The 23,188-nt window shown below is 40.3% G+C and overlaps 3 protein-coding genes across 3 annotated transcripts; 1 reads left to right on the plus strand and 2 right to left on the minus strand.

The window, feature by feature from the left end:
- Positions 1-2,967: 2,967 nt before the first annotated feature.
- On the minus strand, positions 2,968-11,147 carry LOC133983080 (zinc finger protein 345-like). The gene is made up of 9 exons (XM_062422032.1): positions 11,035-11,147; positions 10,176-10,293; positions 8,915-9,606; positions 8,254-8,571; positions 6,823-6,934; positions 5,883-6,178; positions 5,368-5,538; positions 5,066-5,213; positions 2,968-4,350 (listed from the first exon to the last, which is right to left on the minus strand). Exons 2-9 carry the CDS (start codon positions 10,237-10,239, stop codon positions 3,719-3,721), a joined length of 2,433 nt encoding a protein of 810 aa, XP_062278016.1. The 5' UTR covers positions 10,240-10,293; positions 11,035-11,147; the 3' UTR covers positions 2,968-3,718.
- Positions 11,148-13,013: 1,866 nt separating this feature from the next.
- On the minus strand, positions 13,014-16,298 carry mrps12 (mitochondrial ribosomal protein S12). Its single transcript, XM_062422092.1, has 3 exons — positions 16,152-16,298; positions 14,904-14,954; positions 13,014-13,460 (listed from the first exon to the last, which is right to left on the minus strand). The coding sequence occupies exons 2-3, from the start codon at positions 14,950-14,952 to the stop codon at positions 13,078-13,080; spliced, it is 432 nt and encodes a 143-aa protein (XP_062278076.1). The 5' UTR covers positions 14,953-14,954; positions 16,152-16,298; the 3' UTR covers positions 13,014-13,077.
- A 2,179-nt stretch (positions 16,299-18,477) lies between these two features.
- Positions 18,478-23,138, plus strand: zgc:153896 (uncharacterized protein LOC569930 homolog). The gene is made up of 5 exons (XM_062423210.1): positions 18,478-18,718; positions 19,911-20,056; positions 20,431-21,054; positions 22,064-22,295; positions 23,062-23,138. Exons 1-5 carry the CDS (start codon positions 18,478-18,480, stop codon positions 23,136-23,138), a joined length of 1,320 nt encoding a protein of 439 aa, XP_062279194.1.
- Positions 23,139-23,188: the final 50 nt, after the last annotated feature.

Genomic DNA, 23,188 nt, shown 5'->3' on the forward strand with positions numbered 1-23,188 from the left:
GGCTGGATTTATTCTCTCTGACTCCTCCTCCTCCTCCTCTTCCTCCTCCTCCTCCTCCTCCTCCTCCTCCTCCTCCTCCTCCTCCTCCTCCTCTTCCTCCTCCTCTTCCTCCGCCTCCTCCTCCTCCTCTTCCTCCTCCTCCTCCTCCTCCTCCTCCTCCTCCTCCTCCTCCGCCTCCTCCTCCTCTTCCGCCTCCTCCTCCTCCTCCTCCTCCTCCTCCTCCTCCGCCTCCTCCTCCTCTTCCTCCTCCTCCTCTTCCTCCTCCTCCTCCTCCTCCTCCTCCTCCTCCGCCTCCTCCTCCTCCTCCTCCTCCAGCAGCAGCAGCAGCTCACTGTCCTAACAAACATCTACTACTACTATCTTTCCTTCCTTCCTTGACTCGAGGACAACAGGAGGGTGAAAGCAGCAGTCAGGTGTCCACATGAACAGTAAAGAGCAGCATTATGAAGGAGATCTATTAATAGTCAGTATGAACCGGAGGATCACAGTCATATAAAGTAGATGATCAGCTTCTATTGAGCTTCATCAGTCTGAGTTATTATATCAATGATATCTGACATGTTTACAGTGTTTTTAGCATCAGATTCCCTCTTAGTGTTTCCCTGTTGAGCTGTGGTGTAACCATAGTAACACAAAGACTTTGCTACTAAAAACACTGAAGATGAAAATTTGACTCATTTACTCTCCTTTCTTTCTTTCTTTCTTTCTTTCTTTTTTTCTTTCTTTCTTTGTCTTCTCCCTCAATTTTTCTTGTCCTTTCTTTCTCTCCTACTTCTTGTGTCTTTCTTTTCTTTCTCCTTATTCTTTCTTTCTTTCTTTGTTTTCTTCCTCAATTTTCCGTTTTCTTTCTTTCTCTCCTTCTTGTTTCTTTCTTTTTTTTCTTATTCTTTCTTTCTTTCGTTATCTTCCTCTTTGTACTTCTTGTCCTTTCTTTCTCTTTTTCCTTATTTTTTCTTTTTCTTTCTTTCTCTCCTACTTCTTGTGTCTTTCGCTTCTTCCTACTTATTCTCCTTTCTTTCTTTTTATTTCTTTCTCTTTCTCTCCTCCTACTTCTTGTCCTTTCTTTCTTTTTCCTTCTTTTTCTTTCTCTCCTACTTCTTATTGTGTCTTTCTCTTTTTCCTTCTTTATTCTTTCCTCCTTTCTGAAGCTTCATATATATATATGTTTCCACAGAAGGAGGACTGTGGGTTTAGTCCTGCATCACTTCCATTGTAATAATCCTTTAATATTATCTCTTCTACAGGCAGCAAACTTTCTTTTCTGCTCCGGTAAAGTTTTTTTTTGTTTTCTAATTTTCCATCTTTATCTATATTAATATGTATTAAAGATAAAGAAGCTTTATTGTCATTGCACACAAGATACAACGACATTTCTGAATATTACATGTACATTAAGGAGGCCCAGACCTTTCCTATAGCGCCACCCTCAGGAAAAGATCTCCACCTTTTTAAATCAAGAAATATCAAAATCTAACCAGCAGCTTCTCTGGATGTTAACGACTGCATCGGCTGTCCTCTAGCGCCACCTTCAGGACAAACCGTCAGTCTGGTATTAAATTATCTAAAGCTGATAAACTGAACTTCTTATAGTTGTAATTGCTCATTTTATTACTGCTATATATATATATATATGTCATTATTTTATTAATGTTGCCATGACGACCGGATTGGTTAATCAGGTCGTCTGCACTTAACTATAATTATTGATTATTCTGCCGATTATTTAATGTATAAAATGACAGAAAATATAAGAATATAAAAGAAAAAGGGAGAAGAGGAAGAAAAAAACTATATTATATCTCTTATATAATATTTTGTATAACTTTATACATTCATGTTTAAAAGATACGTGCATCAGTTTTTCTATCTCACTGGTCGATGTGCTAGTTTATTATACTCATAATAATACTAATAATCACTGATGGATTATTCATCTGTAAATGTGAGGAAACAAATAAATAAACTTGTAGCTGTATTTAAATAACGTTCACAGCTTTGCTTCAGATAAATTCACTCTGACAGGTTTTGTGTTCTCGGTCACTTTATTGATCAGCGATTAGAAACACGATGGCAGCAGTCTGAGTTTCAGTGATTTCTACTATAAATAATAATAATAATAATAATATTAATAATAATAAGTGTCTTTCTGTCCCTTTGGTTATGACTGTGATTCACCGACATGCTCAGCAGCAGCAGCAGCAGCAGCAGCAAGGCACTGCAGGCGACCATCACATGGGTAGGCAACAGAGGTGTGTGTGTGTGTGTGTGTGTGTGTGTGTGTGTGTGTGTGTGTGTGTGTGTGTGTGTGTGTGTGTGTGTGTGTGTGTGTGTGTGTGTGTGTCCAGTGAATCCTCGAGCACCAAATATCAAAAACTGAGCAGAACTTAAAGGACAAGTTAAAACAGCTGCTGGTGCGTTCTCTGAGCGCTGCCAAAACACAGATGACCTACACTCAACGCTGCGCCTGAACGCCTCCTGTTACTTTTATGTTGTGACCTGTTAAAGGGTCAGTCTGCTGGGTTCTGTATTTCCTTCATTTTTGGATCCAAACCAACAAACTGATCATCTAATAAATACTGAAACACACACAGTACTGAGTCTTATACGGGTCAGTGATGTTTTTATTGTGTCCATGTGGTTTAGTTTAAATTTAAAGGGTTAAAATATGAAAATAAACGTATGAATAACTTCACACATTCTTTTTTTGTGGACCCAGCATCAAATTTCTGCTTTTAATCCATTTTGAGAGAATATATTAGAGGATTATGGCAAAAATGTCTAAGTGGTGTAACCATAAAAATTTTGTACCAAATAATTCAACTTGCTTAAAAACAGTAAATAGTCAATAAAACACCATATCAACTAGTTTGGCATGATCTTACATTATAACTTTTATATTAAATAAAGGTAATGGAATACAATTGTTCTAAATATTACATTATTTAATATTTATCATTCTTTTGTGGTTACACCATTTGACATTTTCAGGAGCATTCAGTCTTACTTTTGGTAAAAAATGGTTCAAATGTCATTTCAAATGATATAAAACCAACAAAAATACTAAATGTACATTTTAACAAACCTGATGCTGCTTTTAAAACTATTAATATATTTTTTAATTGCTCATCTTACCGACTCTGATTCATCACTGACCCGTATATAACACTGATTACAGCATGTGAATGTTGTTTTTAAAGGAATAGTTCAACATTTTGGGAAATACACTCTCATCTGTTTTCTTATCTTATTACAGGAACATTAATTTTAGATTAAAATACAAAATGTGCAATAAAGTTTATACCTATCACTCAATACTGTGACACTTCAACAGGATGTTTATATATATATAAATATATTTACTGCACTTAACCACCTACTGTATGTATGTAAATAAAATAACTTACCGGCACTTTCAACTATTTTTTATCCTGTTTACAATGAACACAAACTGTATATAGACAATAATTTATGGTTTTATGTTTATTTTTTCACTCACTTGTTTAAATATAATATTGATATATATTCATGTTTAAATATGTTTGTTCAGCATGTTTGTGTAACTGTATTTCCCAAAATGTCATCCTACTCCTTCAAGTCAGTTCATTATAAATATGGAGGAAACATCTCAGTTCAGTTTTGATGGTGTCAGTGTTCCAACCAGTCTGTTACTGGTCCATCAGATCTCCATCAGATCTCCTCTCTGGTTTACAGAGCGACTTCAGTCCACCGCCGCTGCTTCTCCTCTGCGTCTCGTCTCCGTCTCCTCCACTCTGGCTCTGGGCAGCGGCGGCAGCCACAGCGGCGAGTCCGGCGTCCCGTGCTTCTTCATGTGGTTGCGGAAGATCCTGGCTCCGCTCAGGTTCTTCTTGCAGATGTTGCAGAAGTACGGCCGGGTGTCTGAGTGCATGTCCACGTGGTAGGTGAGCTCCAGGGCGCGGCTGAAGCTCTTACTGCAGAGCGGACACTGGTAGCGGATCCCCGAGTGCGTCAGCTGGTGGCTCTTCAGCGAGCTCTGCTGCTTGAAGGTCTTCTGGCAGACGGAGCACTGGTACGGCCGAGCGTCGGTGTGCAGCCGCTGGTGGCGACGCAGCGCGCTGGAGAAGGTGAAGCTCTTGCTGCAGTCGGCGCAGGTGTAGGGTTTCTCCCCCGTGTGGATCCTCTGGTGCTCCGTCATGTGAACGTGCTGCGTGAAGCTCTTCCTGCAGGTGGGGCACTGGAACGGACGCTCGCCGGAGTGGATCCGCAGGTGCTTCTGCAGCGCCGACGCCTTGAAGCAGTCGCGGCCGCAGACGGGACAGAGGTGCTTCCGTTTAGCGCCGTCGGACAGGATTTCTGAGCGGCCATCTTGTTCTGTGACAGTGTGACATGAAGGTTATTTTAATCAACAGAAGCTGCTTCATGTTGTCAGATAATAACAGTCTTCACCAGGGTTATTATAGGTTAGAAACGTTCAGTAGTTTTTATTTTTATTTTGTTTTTCAGTTTAGTTTTAGTGAGTTTAACAAAGTGATTAAGTAGTTTTAGTTTGAGTGTTTCAGGAGGAAAGCCTTGTCCTTCCTTCCTTCCTTCCATCCATCCTTACTTCCTTCAATCCTTTCTTCCTTCCATCCTTTCTTCCATCTGTCCTTCCTTTCTTCCTTCCTTATATCTGTCCTTCCTTCCTTCTATCTGTCCTTCCTTCCCTCTTTTTAATGATGCGGCCCTCACCAGATCATATTGTTCTGTATGTGACTCTTGAATGAAGATGAGTTTAAGAGCAAAGCGTCCTGCAGCTCTGCGTTGCTGCTGTTTTTATTATGATGATTATGACAGTTTGTTGTGAATTTTATTTTATATTGGTAAATTTATCTCTTAGTCTTAGTTGTATTTATATTATGTGGGGATTTTAATTAATATTCTGTTCAACATGCACTTCACAAAATGCCTTAAAAATAAAAAAGGCACCGTTTTTGGACAAAGTTTGTATGTTTTCCATTCTTTAACACCGGTTCAGGCACCGTTTCAAAAGTACCGGTATAAGTATTTATTATTCTTTGTATTAAAATGTGTGTGTGTTTGAAGGTACCGATGGCCGGCGCTCGTCTCCAGTCCTCCTCCTCTCCGTCAGAGTTGATCAAACCGCTGACGTCTCCGTCGTCTGCGTCCGCTCGGCCGTCCAACATCGAGCCGTCCTCCGACTTTATGACGACTGCAGGAATCTCCTCCGCCTCCTGCTGGATTATCACACAGACATGGTTATCTGGAGCTCTCCATCAATGTGAAGCCATCTTCAGCCGGCAGACGGGTGTTCGCTCGGTTGTCGTGGAAACAGACAGTATTAGTCAAAAGATGCAGATGTTGAAATTTCCACTTATCTGGATATCTCACCTGCTCATCCAGACCTTCCTCCTCCTTTATCCTCATCATCCCTCGCTCCTCTTCCTCCTCCTCCTTTATCCTCATCATCCCTCGCTCCTCCTCCTCTTCCTCCTCCTCCTTTATCCTCATCATCCCTCGCTCCTGCTCTTCCTCCACCGTCTTCATGTGTAACCAGAACTCCTGCAACACAGAAACATCTCATCAGTCTCTCATCAGAGCTGCCATCTTTAATCAATGAAGTGACGACGGAAAAATTGATCTGCTAATAATTTGATCATTTCTCATTTATCTTTATTTTATTTGTATTTTTTATTCTTGTATCTTGTTTTTTTGGGGCCGTTCTTCTTCTTCTTTTGTCCTTTCAGTCTGAGCACCGTCTAGCATTCACTCACTGTAAAACTAATCTACCTAAGGGTGCAATAAATGATCTGTATCTGAATGAATTAAATGAATAGTTACGATTGCAGCTCCTAAATTGATCTTTTTTATGCACAGACGAAGTTTAACATCAGCTGATCATCAACCTTGTCGAGGCCGTGGGGGGGCTCGGCCACCAGTCCGTCCCTCACGTGGATCCTCATGTGTTTGCGCAGCAGCGACGGCCGCAGGAAGCTCTTGGGGCAGACGCTGCAGGGGTGAGGTCTGTCGGCCATGTGGATCTTCTCGTGAGCTCGCAGGTTGGTGCTGGTGGTGAAGGATTTCCCGCAGGCCGAGCAACGGTGCAGTTTCTCCGTTGCGTGGATCTTCATGTGCTCTTTGAGGCGGGACGGTCGCGGGTAACTCTTCCCACAGACGGAGCAGCTGTGGAGCTTCTTCACGTCTGTAGGTAGAAAGCAGGAGTCAAGATTCAGCTCGGCAGATGTTAGAGGGGCGTCTGTGTGGGTTTTAATCACATGACTGATTTTAGCTTTAATAAACATTTAGTTGAAGTTAAAGGTCAGACCAGTGACTGAACACCAGAGCTCATTAACTTCTGCTTCACACAGAAATGTACGATTGGATCATTTTCCTCCATAAATAAACAAACTTGTTTAGTATATTTTCACCCTTTATCTACTCACCTAATTTCGTACAGTAGCCTAATGATGCAAACACTAAAATTAGTCACACTACCAAATAAAGCACATTTTATAAGTGTGTTATCCTGTTTGTATAATTTAGTATTGTTTTTGTGTTTTTTTAAATCAGCAATTAGCTCAGGCTCATTGTTTTTCTTTTGATTTGAAATAAATCATAAAGTAAATGTCTTTGCATTCATTGCTTTACATTGTTAATATGGACTTAAAAACTGTAGTAAATGCAAAATAATACAATTTTAAACGTGATAAAAATGCGATTAATCAGGATTAAAGAAAAATGAATGGTTTGACAGCCCTGCTATATATATGTAGAAATGTGCATAAATGTGAATATCTGTGTATGTGTAGGTCTGATGGGACGTGTCGTGTGTTCAGAGTCTCTCACCGGTTGGAGAACGCACCGCTTCCTCTTCCTCTTCCTCCTTCAGCTCCTTCAGCCCGTTCAGGCCGACACAAACCACCGCCACGCTGCCGTCAGCCAGCTGCTCGTCTGGTTTCTGTGATGGAGAATCAAACACTGTCAGCTGATTCAAGATTAAACTGATCAAACTATAAATACATACCGGCCTTTATATGCAGCGGCCAGTCTGTGTGTGGTAGATCTGTTGTTTGTAAGCAGGGTTGGACTTTTTGCAAATAAAAACCATTTAATTCACAAATTTCCACAAGCAGTTAGGGTTAAAAGAGTTGGCCTTTCTCTCTCTCTCTGTAGACTTGAATGATATCAAATTGAATTTCTCTGATGGAGCTCAGGGTTCATCTATAAGTTCTGCTTTATTATAAACAATCCCACCATCTAAACATGAGTCTGTGTAACAGCTGATCTGTAGATGTGCAGCAGAACACAGAACATTAATCACTGTCAGATCTGGATCAATCTGTTGTTAATCAAGTTGTTACTGTTGTACCGCGTGTGTAAATGCACACAGCCTTTTTCTCAGTTTGGAGACTCGCTTGTCGTTTCAGCTGCTGTATGATGCTGCAGCCAGCTGTGACATAAAGCCATCTGTGTGTTGCTCTCAGCTGCAGATTAGTGCAAAATATTTTGTAGGTAGAAATAAAACAGAGCAGATAGCAGGTACATGCTCAGAGAAACACCGTCTGGCCCGCTGACTGACTGAAGTCTGAGTTTTCTTTGACTTATTACTTTTTTGCCTTTATTTATATAGTAACTGGCAGAGAGGCCGACAGGAAACAGGAGAGAGAGAGAGAGAGAGAGAGAGAGAGAGAGAGAGAGAGAGAGAGAGAGAGAGGGGAATGACCTGCAGCATAAGTCTCTGGCCGGATTCAAACCAGAGACACTGTGATTACGTGGCATGCTCTCTAACCACTTGACCACCAGGACGCTCCATCCCTGCCAACTTTTAAATTTAATGTGTGTGTGAAGTGTGTGTACGTGCACCGGCTGTGCATCGTGGATCAGTGAGTTAATTTTCTCTTGTTTCTGCTCTGCTCACCTTTGGGGCTTTTACAGTACATGGTAGTATAACTTTCTTTATTGTAAAATGTGTTTTAAAGTTGTAATCCTGCTAAATAATCCCCATTTTTACTAAATCTGTAATCAGATTACTCTAACCCTAACTTTAAAAAAAAATCTTAATTATGTAACGCCGTTAAATGTATTCCGTTACTCCTCAAGCCTGGTTTAAATGTATAAATGTAACTGTATGTTATGTAAATAAATATCCTTTAACCAATCAGATACTGTAACAGGACGCTATGAAGAAATGACAGTTGCTCTTCTTCTTCCCTGTTTATGCCTGCTGAGGTCTGAGGAACAAATCATTACTGTAAACAGTGATCATGTGACCGTCACCTGCTCGCCTGTGCTGTCTCTGGGTGTGAGGGGGTTTGGGGGGTTTGGGGTGTTTGGTGCGTCCCTGCGGTGGATCTCCTGGTGCTTCCTGAGGACTCTCTGCAGGGAGAAGCGTTTCTTGCAGACGTGGCACTGGAACGGTCTCTCTCCGGTGTGAGACCTCACGTGATCCTGCAGGTTGGACGCTCGGGTGAAACCTCGCCCGCAGATGTCGCACACGAACTGCAGCGCCCTCTGGTGGAGCAGCTCGTGCTGCTGCAGCTTCTCTGCGGTGGAGAAGTCTTTCTGACACAGGAAGCAGCGATGAGGCGTTTCCTCCTGACGGGCGACACAATCAATCATTTAGGAAGTGACGCCTCCAGCTGACATTAATCGTTAACATTTTAATAGTTGAATAACTTCAGTAGCAATACATGATACATACATGATTCTGAACTAAAATGTGGAGGTTTTGGACTATTTCATAGATAACACCATTAAACTGATAATGGACTAACAACCAAGCATGCTGGTTTCTTCCAATGAGAGGCGGGAACGTGCTCACCTGACTTCTACTGATGCATTTTGGTTCACTTAAAGCATGTGAGGAGTAAATCTGATTTAAGAGAGACTCTAAAACATGTGAGCCTGTCCTTTAAAGCGTAGACAGGTTCCTACTCACTGTGCAGCCAGCTGCTTTCGTCTTCTCCTCTGCGTGTTTCTGCAGGTGTTTCCTCAGCAGACCCGGCCGGTTGAAGCTCTTGCAGCACAGCGAGCAGGGATGAGGCTTCTGTCCCGTGTGCAGCCTCACGTGATCTCTGAAGGACGACGGCGTTGAGAAAAGCTTCTTGCAGATGGCGCAGCAGTAGAAGTTCTCCTCTGCGTGGGTTTTCTGGTGATCGCTGAGGCCTTTCTTGGAGGCGAAGCGTTTTGGGCACAGCGGGCAGGAGAACGGCCTCTCACCGGTGTGCGTGCGTTCATGTTGGACCAGATATCGGCGCTGAATGAAGCCGTGGCCGCACACCGAGCAGCGGTGCGGTTTCTCTGCTGCGTGCCGCAGCCGGTGCCTCTGCAGGCAGGCCAGCTGGGCGTAGCTGACACCGCAGTCGGCGCAGGAGTACGGCCTCTCCCCCGTGTGAACCCGCTGGTGAACCACCATGTTGATCTTCTTGGTGAAGCGTTTCCCGCACACGGAGCAGCTGTGAGGTTTGTCTCCAGAGTGCGTGATCATGTGTTCTGCCAGGCGGCACGGGTGAGAAAACTCTCGTCCACATACCGAGCAGCAGTGACGACGCTTTGACTGACGGCTGCTGGGAGTTTGTCCCGGTTCGTCCGGTGTAGTCGGATCATCGGGTTCCGAAGCGTCTCCCGCTCCTGCAATCAATCAAACTTTGTTTATACGGCAGCTTTCATTCAGGTTAATGTAGTTCAGAGTGCTTCACAGTTTGATTGACAAGCTGAAAATAAGAATAAAAAGAAAGAACAAATTAAAAAGGCAAAAAATTGAGACTAATGCACACAAGAGAAAATAAGAATGATAAAAATGTTTAGAACATTTTAATAAAAACTATTATTTAATAAAAGTAAATAAATAAAATAATTAAATAAATAAGTAAAATAAGAGTGAAAAGAGAAAGGGTAAAAACGAGGTTAAAACAGATTAAAAAGAAACAAATAAAACTGATAAGAAAATAAAACTTTAGAATGATGATTATAAAAAAGGTAGAAAAATAAAAAGATCAAAAATTTAAAACATCAAAACAAAGACTATAAAACAATTTAGTTCTTAATCAAAAGCCCTTCTTATGATCCAGATATCAGGTTCACATTGTTATCTTTGTAGTTATGTTTATACTTATCGTTGTTAGTATGGACGGGCCTTTACTCTGAGGTGAATCAACTACAATAGTAAAACATTTGGACAAGAAGAAATGTTCCCTGACCCTCGGCAGGAAGCTGCTGAACGTCGTCTCCTCTCTGCTCTGCTTCCACTTTGACTCCATTCATCTCCTCATGCTCTCCTCCTCCTCCTCCTGAAGGCCGACCGCTCCCCTCCGAGCTCTGAAATATAGACGGATGAAGACAGTCAGCGTGTCAGTTTGTGGGTTTTTTTTTATAGGCTGATTTTCAGTGGCCTCGATGAGCAAAACATGACTTACGTTTTTTGTCCTGTTTTCCAAAATGTTGTTTTTTTGCTCCTCTAATACTCTAAGTACACCTACGATTACCAAAAGGCCCACGTGAATTTATCATTTCCTATACAAACATTTCACATTAAAAACATCACATGTGAAGTAATTATAACTCGGTATTAAACTGTATAACTGTGTTAAACTGTATAACTGTACTAAACTGCATATTAAACTGCATTAAACTGTATAAATCTGTATTAAACTGCATATTAAACTGTATTAAACTCTATAACAATGTATTAAACTGCATATTAAACTGTATTAAATTGTATTAAACTGTATAAATATGTATTAAACTGCATATCAAAAAACGTATCGGTAACGTGGTTGCTTAGCAACACATAACCCTTGCCAGCCGTTAATGCCTCCTGTTGACGTTTAACGGTTAATTATTGCGTACACCGGTGTGTTAACGTAATGTGTGTGTGTGTCCGTTACTGCATTAAGCGTTAAAGCACCGCGTCATAGTGTTAAAGTGAGTTACCGTCAGTTACCGTTAACGGGCGAGTTAAACGGTGCAGATATTTCTCCCTTTGAAGCTAGTTAGCATGCTAACTGTGACCAACCGACCACAACACGTTAACGATCACCGCAACGCACCGACACCTACCGTAGTTGTGTGTGTGGGAGAAGCACCGCGACACGATGTGAAACCCCCCCCCCCCCCAGAAAACAGGCGAGTCCTCGGGGTGAAAATGATCCAGGACCCGCTGGCTGCTGTGACTCCGGCTGGCCCGAGACGGGAGCTAATGCTAATGCTAGCTGTAGCGTCACTGTGCGCAGAGACGGAGCTGCAGCAGAGCGACGCCGCCAGCTCTGTCATTTAACGAGCTTTTTAAAGGCTTTATCCATTTAATATCCCAAATGTAAACACACCAGAGGAAAGGGGGACTTCTTAACGGGCTGCCAAGTGAATTCATGTCGACTTTAGTAGTTTTTCATTTGTAAACAACAAACACACACAACGTTATCCGATTGAGTGTGAATTAATTCAATGTAAAAATCCAAGTTTTTTTCCCTGGCTCAGTGCGCCCTCTGCCGGCCGGACGACGCACTGCAACAACACTGTTGAGCATATAATAAAGTGTTTTTATTGTCTTTATTTAGCTTTAATCTTTTTTGTTTCATTTATTTTTTATGTTTATTTTTTATTTCCACCTTTTTATTCCATTTTATTTCCTGATTCCTTTTTATATTTACTTTTATTTCATCACATTTACTCTTTACTTGTTTTATTATTTTTATTTTATTCTTGTCTTAATAAATCCTCCTCACATTACTGGTTTTACAACTTTTATTTTATGAATCTTTTATTTTATTTGGGTTTTCTGAATTTTTAAATTTTTATCCTACCTCCGATGTTATGACAGCATTTATTGAGCCATTATTTATTTTTTTCTACTTTTTAACTATGTAAAGCATTTTGTGTTACAGTATGTATGAAAAGTGCTAAACAAATAAAAGTCTGAATGATAAACCACGTTAGACTTTCATGGTTGTCTTTATATTAAAATCCAGGATCCAACCTTCTCTAATTATTCTTTCATGTTGTCTTTTACTATAATCTGAGAATACCAGTCAGGTCACAACCTCTGTCATGTACAGTATATCATCTAAGTATTTTAATATATGTAATGTAGACAGACAGAAGTCCTTTCACTTGACTTCTTTTCTTTGCATTTATGACTCCACGTTTGCATTTTTCTTCGTTTCCAGCACTGCTGTAGCATGTAAATTCCTCCTCTTAGGATCAGTAAAGTCTTATCTGGTCTTTCTGTTTCTGATGATGTTCTACTTCTAAGCAGCAGTCGAGTATGTAATGAGCTCACAGCTGAAATACTGACTTTTAACTCAGGTCAACGTAGGCACTATAGTTTTTTATTCAGTGGCCAGCTGTTGGTGTATTACGTTCGTTACCTTCTACTTTTGATTAGTTCCAACTAACGACTATTAACCACTTTCAATTAATCAAACAACAAAATTCTTAAAAAATGTGGATCAGTGTTTCCTAAAGTCCAAGATGACGTCATCAAATGTCTTATGTTGTCCACAAGCCACAAATATTCAGTATCCCAATATCCTTGTTTTGTGCGTTTGACTGTTGTTTTCTGTTATGTAAGATACATATATTTATATTTTTTCTTTGTTTTTGTTTTTCCACATGTTTGAAATAAAGCCTTCATTCATTCATTCATTCATAAGTGGACTTATACTAATAATGACTTCATTTAAAACATGTAAATGTTTCCTGATCTCCATGGTTACCAGAGTAAATGTAATATGTAGAACAATTGTATTCCATTACCTTTATTTAATATAAAAGTTATAATGTAAGATCATGCCAAACTAGTTGATATGGTGTTTTATTGACAATTTACTGTTTTTAAGCAAGTTGAATTATTTGGTACAAAGTTTTTATGGTTACACCACTTAGACATTTTTACCATAATCCTCTAATATATTCTCTCAAAATGGATTAAAAGCAGAAATTTGATGCTGGGTCCACAAAAAAAGAATGTGTGAAGTTATTCATACGTTTATTTTCACATTTTAACCCTTTAAATTTAAATAAACCTCATGGACACTGAAAAACAATCATTGACACATTTATTAAACACACACACAGACAAACACTTTCATCACACCATCGTCTCTATTGTTTCTTCTTCACCACGTGAGCGCAGTCGTACTTCCCTCTGACCACGGTGAGTTTGACGCCGGGCAGGTCCTGCGTGCGGCCGCCTTCCACCAGCACCACGTTGTGCTCCTGCAGGTTGTGTCCCTCGCCGGGGATGAACACCACCGCCTCCTTCCCGTTAGACAGCCGCACCTGAGCGCACTTCCTGTTGGCAGAGTTGGGCTTCTTGGGTTTTCGGATCATGGTCTTCAGGATCACCGCCTTCATCTGCGGGCGGCCGAAAGTGGCGCCGACGCTTTTGGGAGGTTGTTTGGGTTTACCGTTGCGGTGCATCTGGTTGAGGGTGGCCATCGATCTGGAGAGGACGGGGCCAGACCAGCCAGATGCATGCTGGGACACTGCAGGGAGGAGACATATATATAAATGAAAAAGGGTTTTTATATTTAGGTTAAAGGACGAGTTCACTATGTTTAAGGTTACAGATTACTAGTTACTCTGTTTAAAATGTAATAAGTAATGTAACTTATTACATTTGATGACTTTTCTAGTTTTCTAACCAATGTTTTCAGCTGTTAGGGTAAATGTTCCCTCCATCTGTCCTTCCTTCCTTCTGTCCTTCCTTCCTTCCTTCCTTCCTTCCTTTCTTCCTTCCTTCCTTCTCTCATATGTCCTTCCTTCCATCCTTCCTTCCTTACTTCCTTCCTCCCGTCCATCTGGCCTTCCTTCCTTCTCTCCATCTGTCCTTCCTTCCTTCCTTTTCTCCGTCCTTCCTTCCTTCCTTCCATCTGTCCTTCCTTCCTTCCTTCCATATATCCTTCCTTCCATCCATCCATCTCTCTTTCCTTCTTTCTTTCCTTCCTCTCTCCCTTTCTTCAATCTCTCTTTCCTGTCTTATTTTCCTTTATTCCATCTTCCTTCCTTATGTTTGATTGTACTTCCTTCCTTCCCTTTTTCCTTCCTGGCCTCTTTTCCTTCCTTCCTTCCTTCCTTCCTTCCTGGCCTCTTTTCCTTCCTTCCTTCCTTCCTTCCTTCCTTCCTTCCTGTCTTATTTTCCTTTATTCGATTCTTCCTTCCTTCCTTCCTTCCTTCCTGTCTTATTTTCCTTTATTCGATTCTTCCTTCCTTCCTTCCATCTGTCCCTCCTGTCATCTTTTCCTTCCTTCCCTTTTTCCTTCCTGTCTTCTTTTCCTTTCTTCCGTCCTTCCTTCCTCTCAGTGGCACAGCAACACACACACATACACTTAATGCAGTACACAAATCCATCAATGAAAAAAAAAAACATTGGAATATAAAATTCCAGAGTTTAGTGAGTTTAATTGGTACTGTGACTCCATTTAAGCCCACGTCATGATTTATTTACTAAATATAAAAAAATATTGATTTCAAAGACTTAAAAACAGCAATATATGTATTCAGTAACATGTTAAATATTTAAAAAGAGCATAATCGTAAAGGTGTGACTTCAGATGTACTTTCATCAGTAACTGGAACAGATTACACTTATAGTTATTTTATAATTAAATAACTTAACGCTGTTACATGTAACTAGGTACTCCCAACACTGCTTAAATAAAATGAACATTAAGTGCTGTAATCATTCCTCCTTTCATTCTGACTATTCAAAGATAAATAGATAGATTAATAGTCAGAATGAACAGGAGGAATGATTACAGCAAGAAAAACCTCTTTACTGTTCATATGGACACGATCATGAGCCTCAAACATCACTGAACCTTCAGGAGTCCCGACTGACATCAACCTGTAATCAGCTGCTCTGAACACAGTTTCAGCTGCTCTGAACACAGTTTCTCTATCAGACTTTATTACAGGTGTAAACTCACCTTGCAGCAGTGACGTCAGCGCTGGTCTCAGGCTCCATAATAACGACATTTCTGATAAAAAACCAGAGGAGAAAAATGTCCTTATTTTACAATATATATCAATCTATACATATATATCTCTTGTTTAATCATGTGTTGAACATTTACCAAAAAACACACATTTGTGTATCAGAACTTAGTTTTTTCTTCTTTCCTCTCCCATTAATCATCTCACCACCCCTCACATTAACCTGCTGACCCTTTGGAGGGGCCCCACCCCTAGGTTGGGAACCACTGGACTAAACTAGCTAACTGTATATAAAGTAGTGTAAACTAGCTCCACCTCCAGCAGCTACAACAGTAACATGCTGCTCTAACACTGATGCTTCACTATTAATAATCTAATGATGTCATAATAATAATATATCAGTCAGAGGACCAAACCACTACTTTACTGTAATACTGCATACTACATCACTATAATACTGCAGTACTATTACTGTAATACTGCATACTACATCACTCATAATACTGCAGTACTTTACTGTAATACTGCATACTACATCACTCATAATACTGCAGTACTTTACTGTAATACTGCATACTACATCGCTCATAATACTGCAGTACTTTTACTGTAATACTGCATACTACATCGCTCATAATACTGCAGTACTTTTACTGTAATACTGCATACTACATCGCTCATAATACTGCAGTACTTTTACTGTAATACTGCATACTACATCACTCATAATACTGCAGTACTTTTACTGTAATACTGCATACTACATCGCTCATAACAGTGCAGTACTTTACTGTAATACTGCATACTACATCACTCATAATACTGCAGTACTTTTACTGTAATAGAGTATTTGTACTTTGCTGTATTGGTATTGGTATATGAATGCTGCTTGGTTGCAGGAGTTAACAGGTTTTTATCATTTGAATATTACTTGAAATAAAATCACCTACATGAAACTAATTAATACCGAACTAAAGGTTTTGTTTTAGATCTCATGTCATTGATTATTTGTCTCTTTTTTTTTTGGTCTTCTGATGAACAAGAAACTGTGAAATCCTACATTATGTAAATATATCCTGGTGTTGCTTTGGTTCCTCTGATTAAAACAACACCAGTCAGTAATAATGCAAGCTGTGGTATATGTGCAGTTATTATTATATTATACATAAAGTTAAATAATACATTATAAAGCATGCATGCTCTCAGGTCACAGAGGTTATCTCATTGTTGTGTCTTCTTACCGGCTCACAGCTGCTCAGTCCGTCCGATCAGCTGATGCAGGTTCCAGGTGGTTAATTTGAAGCTATTTATTGCATATTAACTGAATATAACGCAAATAGTTGACTTCAGAGCGCGAGACACACACATGAACTCCTGTGTGCCGGAAGGTCAACATTAAAGTGCTTCCGGTTTTTCTTCTTCTTCTTCTTCTTCCTGTCGATTTTATTTGGTGTCTGTTGGCGTCCAAAATATCACATTACCGCCATCTACTGGATTTAAACTAAACTACCCACTGACTAAATCAACCTTTCCAATTCAAGATTCAAGATTCCTTTTATTGTCAGTGAAAAAAAAACAACAACAACGATCTCAAAGCAATAAATAAAACGATAAAACTAGATAAATAACATTAATTCCACTAAATGCACATTAGATTAGATTAGATTGTACTTTATTAATCCCACAACGGGGAAATTCACTTATTACAGCAGCAAACAGAGGCAAGAAAAATGTGTGATATATACACTACAGAACAAATGGGCATCAACAACAAACAGAAACCCATAAACATAAACAATAAACAAACGAGTGCTAAACGAGCTAAACCAGTACTAAATGTAAAACAGAATATAAATAATATTGCACATGATAAACAGTTTGGGATGTGAGAAATATAAAGACAGATTCCACTATCACACACACACACACACACACACACACACACACACACACACACACACACACACACACACACACACACACACACACACACACACACACACACACACACACACAGTCAGCAGGTATACGGCCAAAATATGCTGTAAATAAATAATATTATTGCACAATTATTCAATTATCTGGATGATTTCATGGCAGTGTTCAGTGTAGTGAAGGCCTTTGGGTCTAGTGGTGCGTTGGTGTTTTAAGTGTCCTGTATCGTCTACCTGAGGGGAGAAGGTTGAACAGATGGTGGGCAGGGTGGGATGAGTCTTTCCAAATATTTGTTGCTTTCTGGAGGCAGCGGTGGGTGACGATGTCTTCCAAAGCAGGTGTGTGTTGGTTATTTTCGGTGCAGCTTTAGTTACTCTCTGCAGGGCCTTTTCGTCAGCTGCAGACCTGCTGCTCTATCCTCAGGTTTGGCATAAATTAAAAGCTTCTCTCAACATCAGTTGCACATCTTCTCCAGAAGCTCCCACAACACCCAGATGTCTATTTGCTGCATCTACAATTATGTCAATTTTCTCTGATGTTCCTCCTTAATTTCTATCGTCAACAAGGCCAAACACCTGCCGTATCCTTACTCAAGCAAAAGTCAAGTCAATTCTATTTATATAGTGCCAAATCACAGGCTACTGGTGTCCATGTTTCTGACCAAACTGTCAGAAACAGACTCCGTGAAGGGGGCATAAGGGTCTGACCGCTAGTGGGACCTGTGCTCACAGCTCGGCACCGTGCAGCTCGATTGGCTTTCAGAGAAAACACCAGAATTGGTAGGTCCACCATCTGTGCCCCGTTCTCTTCACAGATGAGAGCAGGGTCACACTGAGCACACACACACTTGTTGAATTTGGTTCATTTCCTTCGGCTGTCTAATTCTTTTGTGCACTTCTCCTCTGCTTGGCATTGATTGTTAGTCAAGATACTAGGTGCATCTAGGCGAACTTCCATCCATGGGTGTACACACACACACACACACACACACACACACACACACACACACACACACACACACACACACACACACACACACACACACACACACACACACACACACACTTGGGTGTTTTTACTCTTTTATTACATTTAATCAAATTTTCAGATTATGTATTTTGCTTGGTCATTGTGGTAATAAATGCTTTTGGATATACATGCTGTCTGTTTGCCAACTTATGTTCTGCCAAGAATTCTATGATCCTTCAACCTTAAAAGGTATTGATATGGTCATTCAATCATTTGGTTATACTTATTAAGTTAATTATTGACCAGTGTTCCAAAAAGATAACTCAGTACATTTAATGAGACTGATCCAACTGGCTATCAAACTGTCAGCAAGGTCCAGCACTGTGATGTGTTGAGCTTTATTTCAGTGTTGTGTTTAGAAATATCTGGACTCAGCTATCAGTCATGTCCACAGATTAGATTATTGATGATGATTGAAAAAATCTTGCCTGATAAGAGTCTATTAGAGCTCTATTGCCAGTCGAAAGGTCTCGTCCTTGACAGCAGATCAGCAGATCTCTATCAGAAAACAGTTACATATTAACTGGGAGGAAGGTCCAGGTGTGTAAACAGACCATCAGGTGAAGCCTCGCTGCACAGCAGTCAGTCGGTCTGAAGATGAAGATGAGGCTGGAGCTCTTCCTGGTTGTTATAGCTGTGGTTGGTGCAGCTGGCACCCCACTGAACAAAGCAGTGGCCAAGAAGAAGCTGCTTCTGATCTCATTTGACGGCTTCAGATGGGACTATGACCAGGACGTGGACACGCCGAACCTGGACCAACTATCGAAGGATGGAGTCAAGGCCAAATACCTCACCCCCCCAATGCTGACCATGACTGCCCCGTCCCACTTCACCACCATCACAGGTAACACAGACCTGCATTATTATCATTATCTATTGCTGCTATGGCTGATGTTCATACTTCTACAATTAATTAGGCCTGCAACTAATTATTTATTTAATTATCAATCAATCTGCCAATTATTTTCTTGATTAATTGATTAGTTGTTTGGTCCACAAAATGTCAGACAATTGTGGTTTCCCATAGCCCAAGATGATGTCCTACATTGTCTTTTTTTGTCCACAACACAAAGATGTTCAGTTTACTGTCATAGAGAACTAAAGAAACCAGAAAATATTCACATGTAAGATGCTTGTGTGTAACACGCAAAATTACACCCTGAAAACTAGGTCGTTTCTGTCAGTTAATGAACTGTCAAAAGTCCACGTTATCAAGAACCTTTCAAACCAAATAGCCTATAATGAGTAGTTACTTACCTTTTTTTTTTTTTATTTCACCGAATGTCCTAAAAATTCACCATTAGATACCTGGGAATTACTAATACTGAGCAGCATTAAATGTATGTCCTTATACATGGCATATAGAGCTGTATTTAAGTAATCATACTTTAATTTCCATGAATGATACAATAAAATGTTTTACTTGTATTGTATTTCAAAGTGTTGCCGTCATGGTGTTTTTTGAAGGCTAACTGTGGCAGGTGAACAGTGTAATTAGGAGTTTACATAACAAAACAAACTGTAAGATAAGATACAATTTATTGTCCTGTTATAAATTTGCTCTGTTCAAGGACACACACAGGAATAAAACATGACATGAAAATGTGAAAAAATAGTACAGCTATGATGTACAGTGTACAAAGTAAATAACATTAAAAATAGACCCTAATATAAATAATTAAATAACTTAAAAACCTATGTTAAATAGAACACATAGTTTAAAAAACAAACAAGCAGCATGAAGTACATTAATCAGCACATGCAGTTGCAGCAGTGCAAAGTGCAGAAGACTTTTAATCCTTGGAGTTCATGAGCCTCACAGCCTCTGGGAAGAAAAGCCTCTCTGTGTAGTTTTTTTTCTTTTCTTTGGTATTACACTATGAACAGACTTTACCCATCCCTACATGTCATGTCACAAACATTACCTCAACTAACCTCCCAGTTCTTTAATAACCCATGTGTAAGATTTTGTGGCATTTAGTGGTGAAGTTGCTGAGACTAAAGTTACATATCTTTGAATGTTTCCTGTGTAACAGGCAGATGGGTGGAGGATCACGAAGTTGTCCACAACATGATGTTCAACTCCACAACGAACCTCAAAGTTCCTATCAAACAGACATATAAGAGATCAGAGTGGTGGGACAACGGACCTCTGCCATTATGGATCACAGCACAGAACCAGGTGATCGATCAGGATGATTGAAAAGCAAAGAAACTGACTTTAACCTGCAGCATTACTATTATTATTATATTGTCATGTATTCCACATAATTCTGCTGAAAATAGGCCTCAACAAATGCACTTTCTTTATTGTTTGTGAAACATCTGCTAAAAACTGAATTGCCCAGCTGTTGTAGGAAATAAACAACCGCTTTATAAAAAAAAAAAGCTATATATTTGTGAGCTGTTTTAAAAATTTACTGCCTCAGTAGGTAGATATCTACAGTCTGATCAATGATTACACAAATATATATGGACACTAAAAACAGGTATTGCAGGTATTGAAGTCCAGAATCAGATTCATCAGCTGTTCTTTTTGTTTCTTTGTTATTTCAGGGTCTGAAAGCAGCTTCCTTCTACTACCCAGGAGGCGGGGTTACCTACGGCGGCCAGGCAGTCAATCGATCATACGTGATGAAATATGACCACAAAGACGACAATGAGACTGAGTGGAAGGAGAACATTGACAAGGTGATGAGTTGGTTCTCAAAAGAAAACTTCAGCCTGGTGACGCTGTACTTTGGGGAGCCAGACAGTGTGGGCCACAGCAAGGGGCCTGAGACCGAGGCCAGGAAGGTAATCATCAAGCAGATCGATCGCACCATCGACTATCTGAGAAAGGCCATCGATCGCTATCACCTGAGCGACAGCCTTAACGTCATCATCTCCTCCGACCACGGCATGACCACCGTCAAGAAGCGACCACTGGTGGACGAGATTGTAATCAATAAATACATGAAATTACTGAATCGCACCTGCTTTGAGATCCTTGACTACGGCGGGTTTGGCATCTTGACACCAAAGCCAGGAATGGAGCAGTTTGTTTTTGATGAGCTGTCCAAGGCGCCAAATCTGACGGTCTACAAGAAAGATGAGATGCCTGAGAGCTTCCATCTCGCCAAAAGTAAGAGGTTACCTCCCATTGTGGTCGTCGGAGATCTAGGATTCAACCTGAACTCTGTGAGTTTTTACATCAAATCTTCTGCACCCCAACAAATTATCATCAGTACATGTCTTCATCCTTTTGTTTAAGAATATATTTGGACATTGTATGCCTTTATCAGTAAGTGTTCAGTAGAGAGATGACAGGAAATGAGGGAAGAAAAAGATGAAAGATGGCATTCAATGAAGATCCCTGACTGAACCTGAACTGGAGACATTGTAGTTAAGTGAATAGAATACAAATACTGTCCATCTTGAAACAACAGTCCGGACAACATAAAGATTAAAGCATTTTTCTTGCTGCAATCATTCCTCCTGTTCGCCCTTCATAATGCACTTACAATGTAAGTGATGGAGGACAAAATCCACAGTCCTCCTTCTGCCGTCCAAATGAGTCAAATCTTCATCTTCTATGTTTCAACATTACAGTGTTTTTAGTAGCAAAGTCTTTTTGTTACTATACTTCCACCACAGCTCAACAGGGAAACACTAAGAGGGAATCTGATGCTAAAAAGACTGTAAATGTGTCAGATATCACTTGATATGACTAACTCAGACTGCTGAAGCTCAATAGAAGCTGATCATCTACTTTTAAATGACTGTGTGGAAACACTGTGATACAGTCCTCCATCACACTGGAACACTGGAAACACATTTAATAGTCAGTATGAACAGACGGAATGATTACAGCAAGGAAAACCTCTTTCACTGTTCATATGGACACCTGACTGCTGGTTTAGGAAAACAACAATTGGAAAAGTTGTGAACCTACAGTATGCTTTAAGTTCCTACTGTTTGAGGACTAAGACGCATGCAGAGCTGTAGTTCAAATGTTCCTGTCCTTGAGGAGAATTCAAGTGTCAGTTTAACTTTAAATCCTCCTCCGTGTTTTCTCAATTTAAACCTCTTAAACATTGAACATATTCTGAACTCAACCTCAGACTTTGGAGACACCTGAACGGCAGATGACTAAGATTAAACCTGACTTTCTGTAAATCTGTGTCTACATGTTTTTGTTTCCCACCAGAGATTCATCGTCTATGTCAACAGAGGTGACCATGGCTTCAATAACGAAAATATGGACATGAAGACCATCTTCAGGGCCTTTGGACCCAACTTTAAGAAGAACTACCTGTCTGAGCCATTTGACAGCATCCACATCTACCCTCTGATGTGCAAACTGCTGCAGATTGAACCGGAGCCACACAACGGATCGCTGACTGTGACCGAGGACATGCTGCAGTCGCCTGTAGCTGAAGGTGAGTCTTCAAATAATGGACGAGCAGTAGGAATGAATAGGGGAGCCAGGAGGAGCTCCCCTAAAAACATGATTTATGAAATTTTGGGGCAGGGTGTCTAAAATGTCCTAACATGACCTTTTAGCCACGCATTTCTATTGTCTGTGTCTTCATCATCACTTTAACAAAGATAACATCCTACATGCTATTCTTGCCATCACCATCAAAGCACGGCGGCACAATATCATAAATTTGACTCACTCTTACTGAAAAATCTGAAAATAACCCAAAATTCCCGTTTCACAACTGATTCTGTGAGCAAACCAAATGTGATTTCTTCATATCAGATCTGGGCCACTTCCATATGTGGTCCTAGATCTGGTTTATACTGTATCTGATCTCCCGCTCTGCAGATCGGACTTCATGAGGTGTTATCTAATGTCTCAGTTCGCTGCAGCCGCCTGTCATCATCATTCATTATTCAGAAACCTTAGCAGTGTTCACACCTGAGCCGAATGCACGTCACTTACAAACATAAACCATTGAGAAAAAGATCAGATCTGACCAAAAAAGATCTGAATTGAGCATTAAAGCCTGTAATGTGTAATTAATGTGTGAATCCTGTCATATATACAGTATATATGACAGAAAAAAGCAATTTCTCACATTTTATTGGCAGAGCATTTGGCATTTTTGCTTGAAAAATGATGGAAATGATTAATAAGTTATAAAAACAGTTGCAGATGAATGTTCTAACAATGAGCTCTGCCTTTCTGTCTGTTCTCAGGTGGATCACAGAGGGCTCACCTGTCTGTCGCTCTGCTGCTGTCGATGCTGCTGCTCGTCATCTTCACAGGGCTGTAACAGATCCAGGATCAGATGTATCAGGGCTCATATTCATCAAACTTGAAACA

Source organism: Scomber scombrus, chromosome 7 (genome assembly GCF_963691925.1).
Source record: "Scomber scombrus chromosome 7, fScoSco1.1, whole genome shotgun sequence".
Classification (NCBI taxonomy): domain Eukaryota; kingdom Metazoa; phylum Chordata; class Actinopteri; order Scombriformes; family Scombridae; genus Scomber; species Scomber scombrus.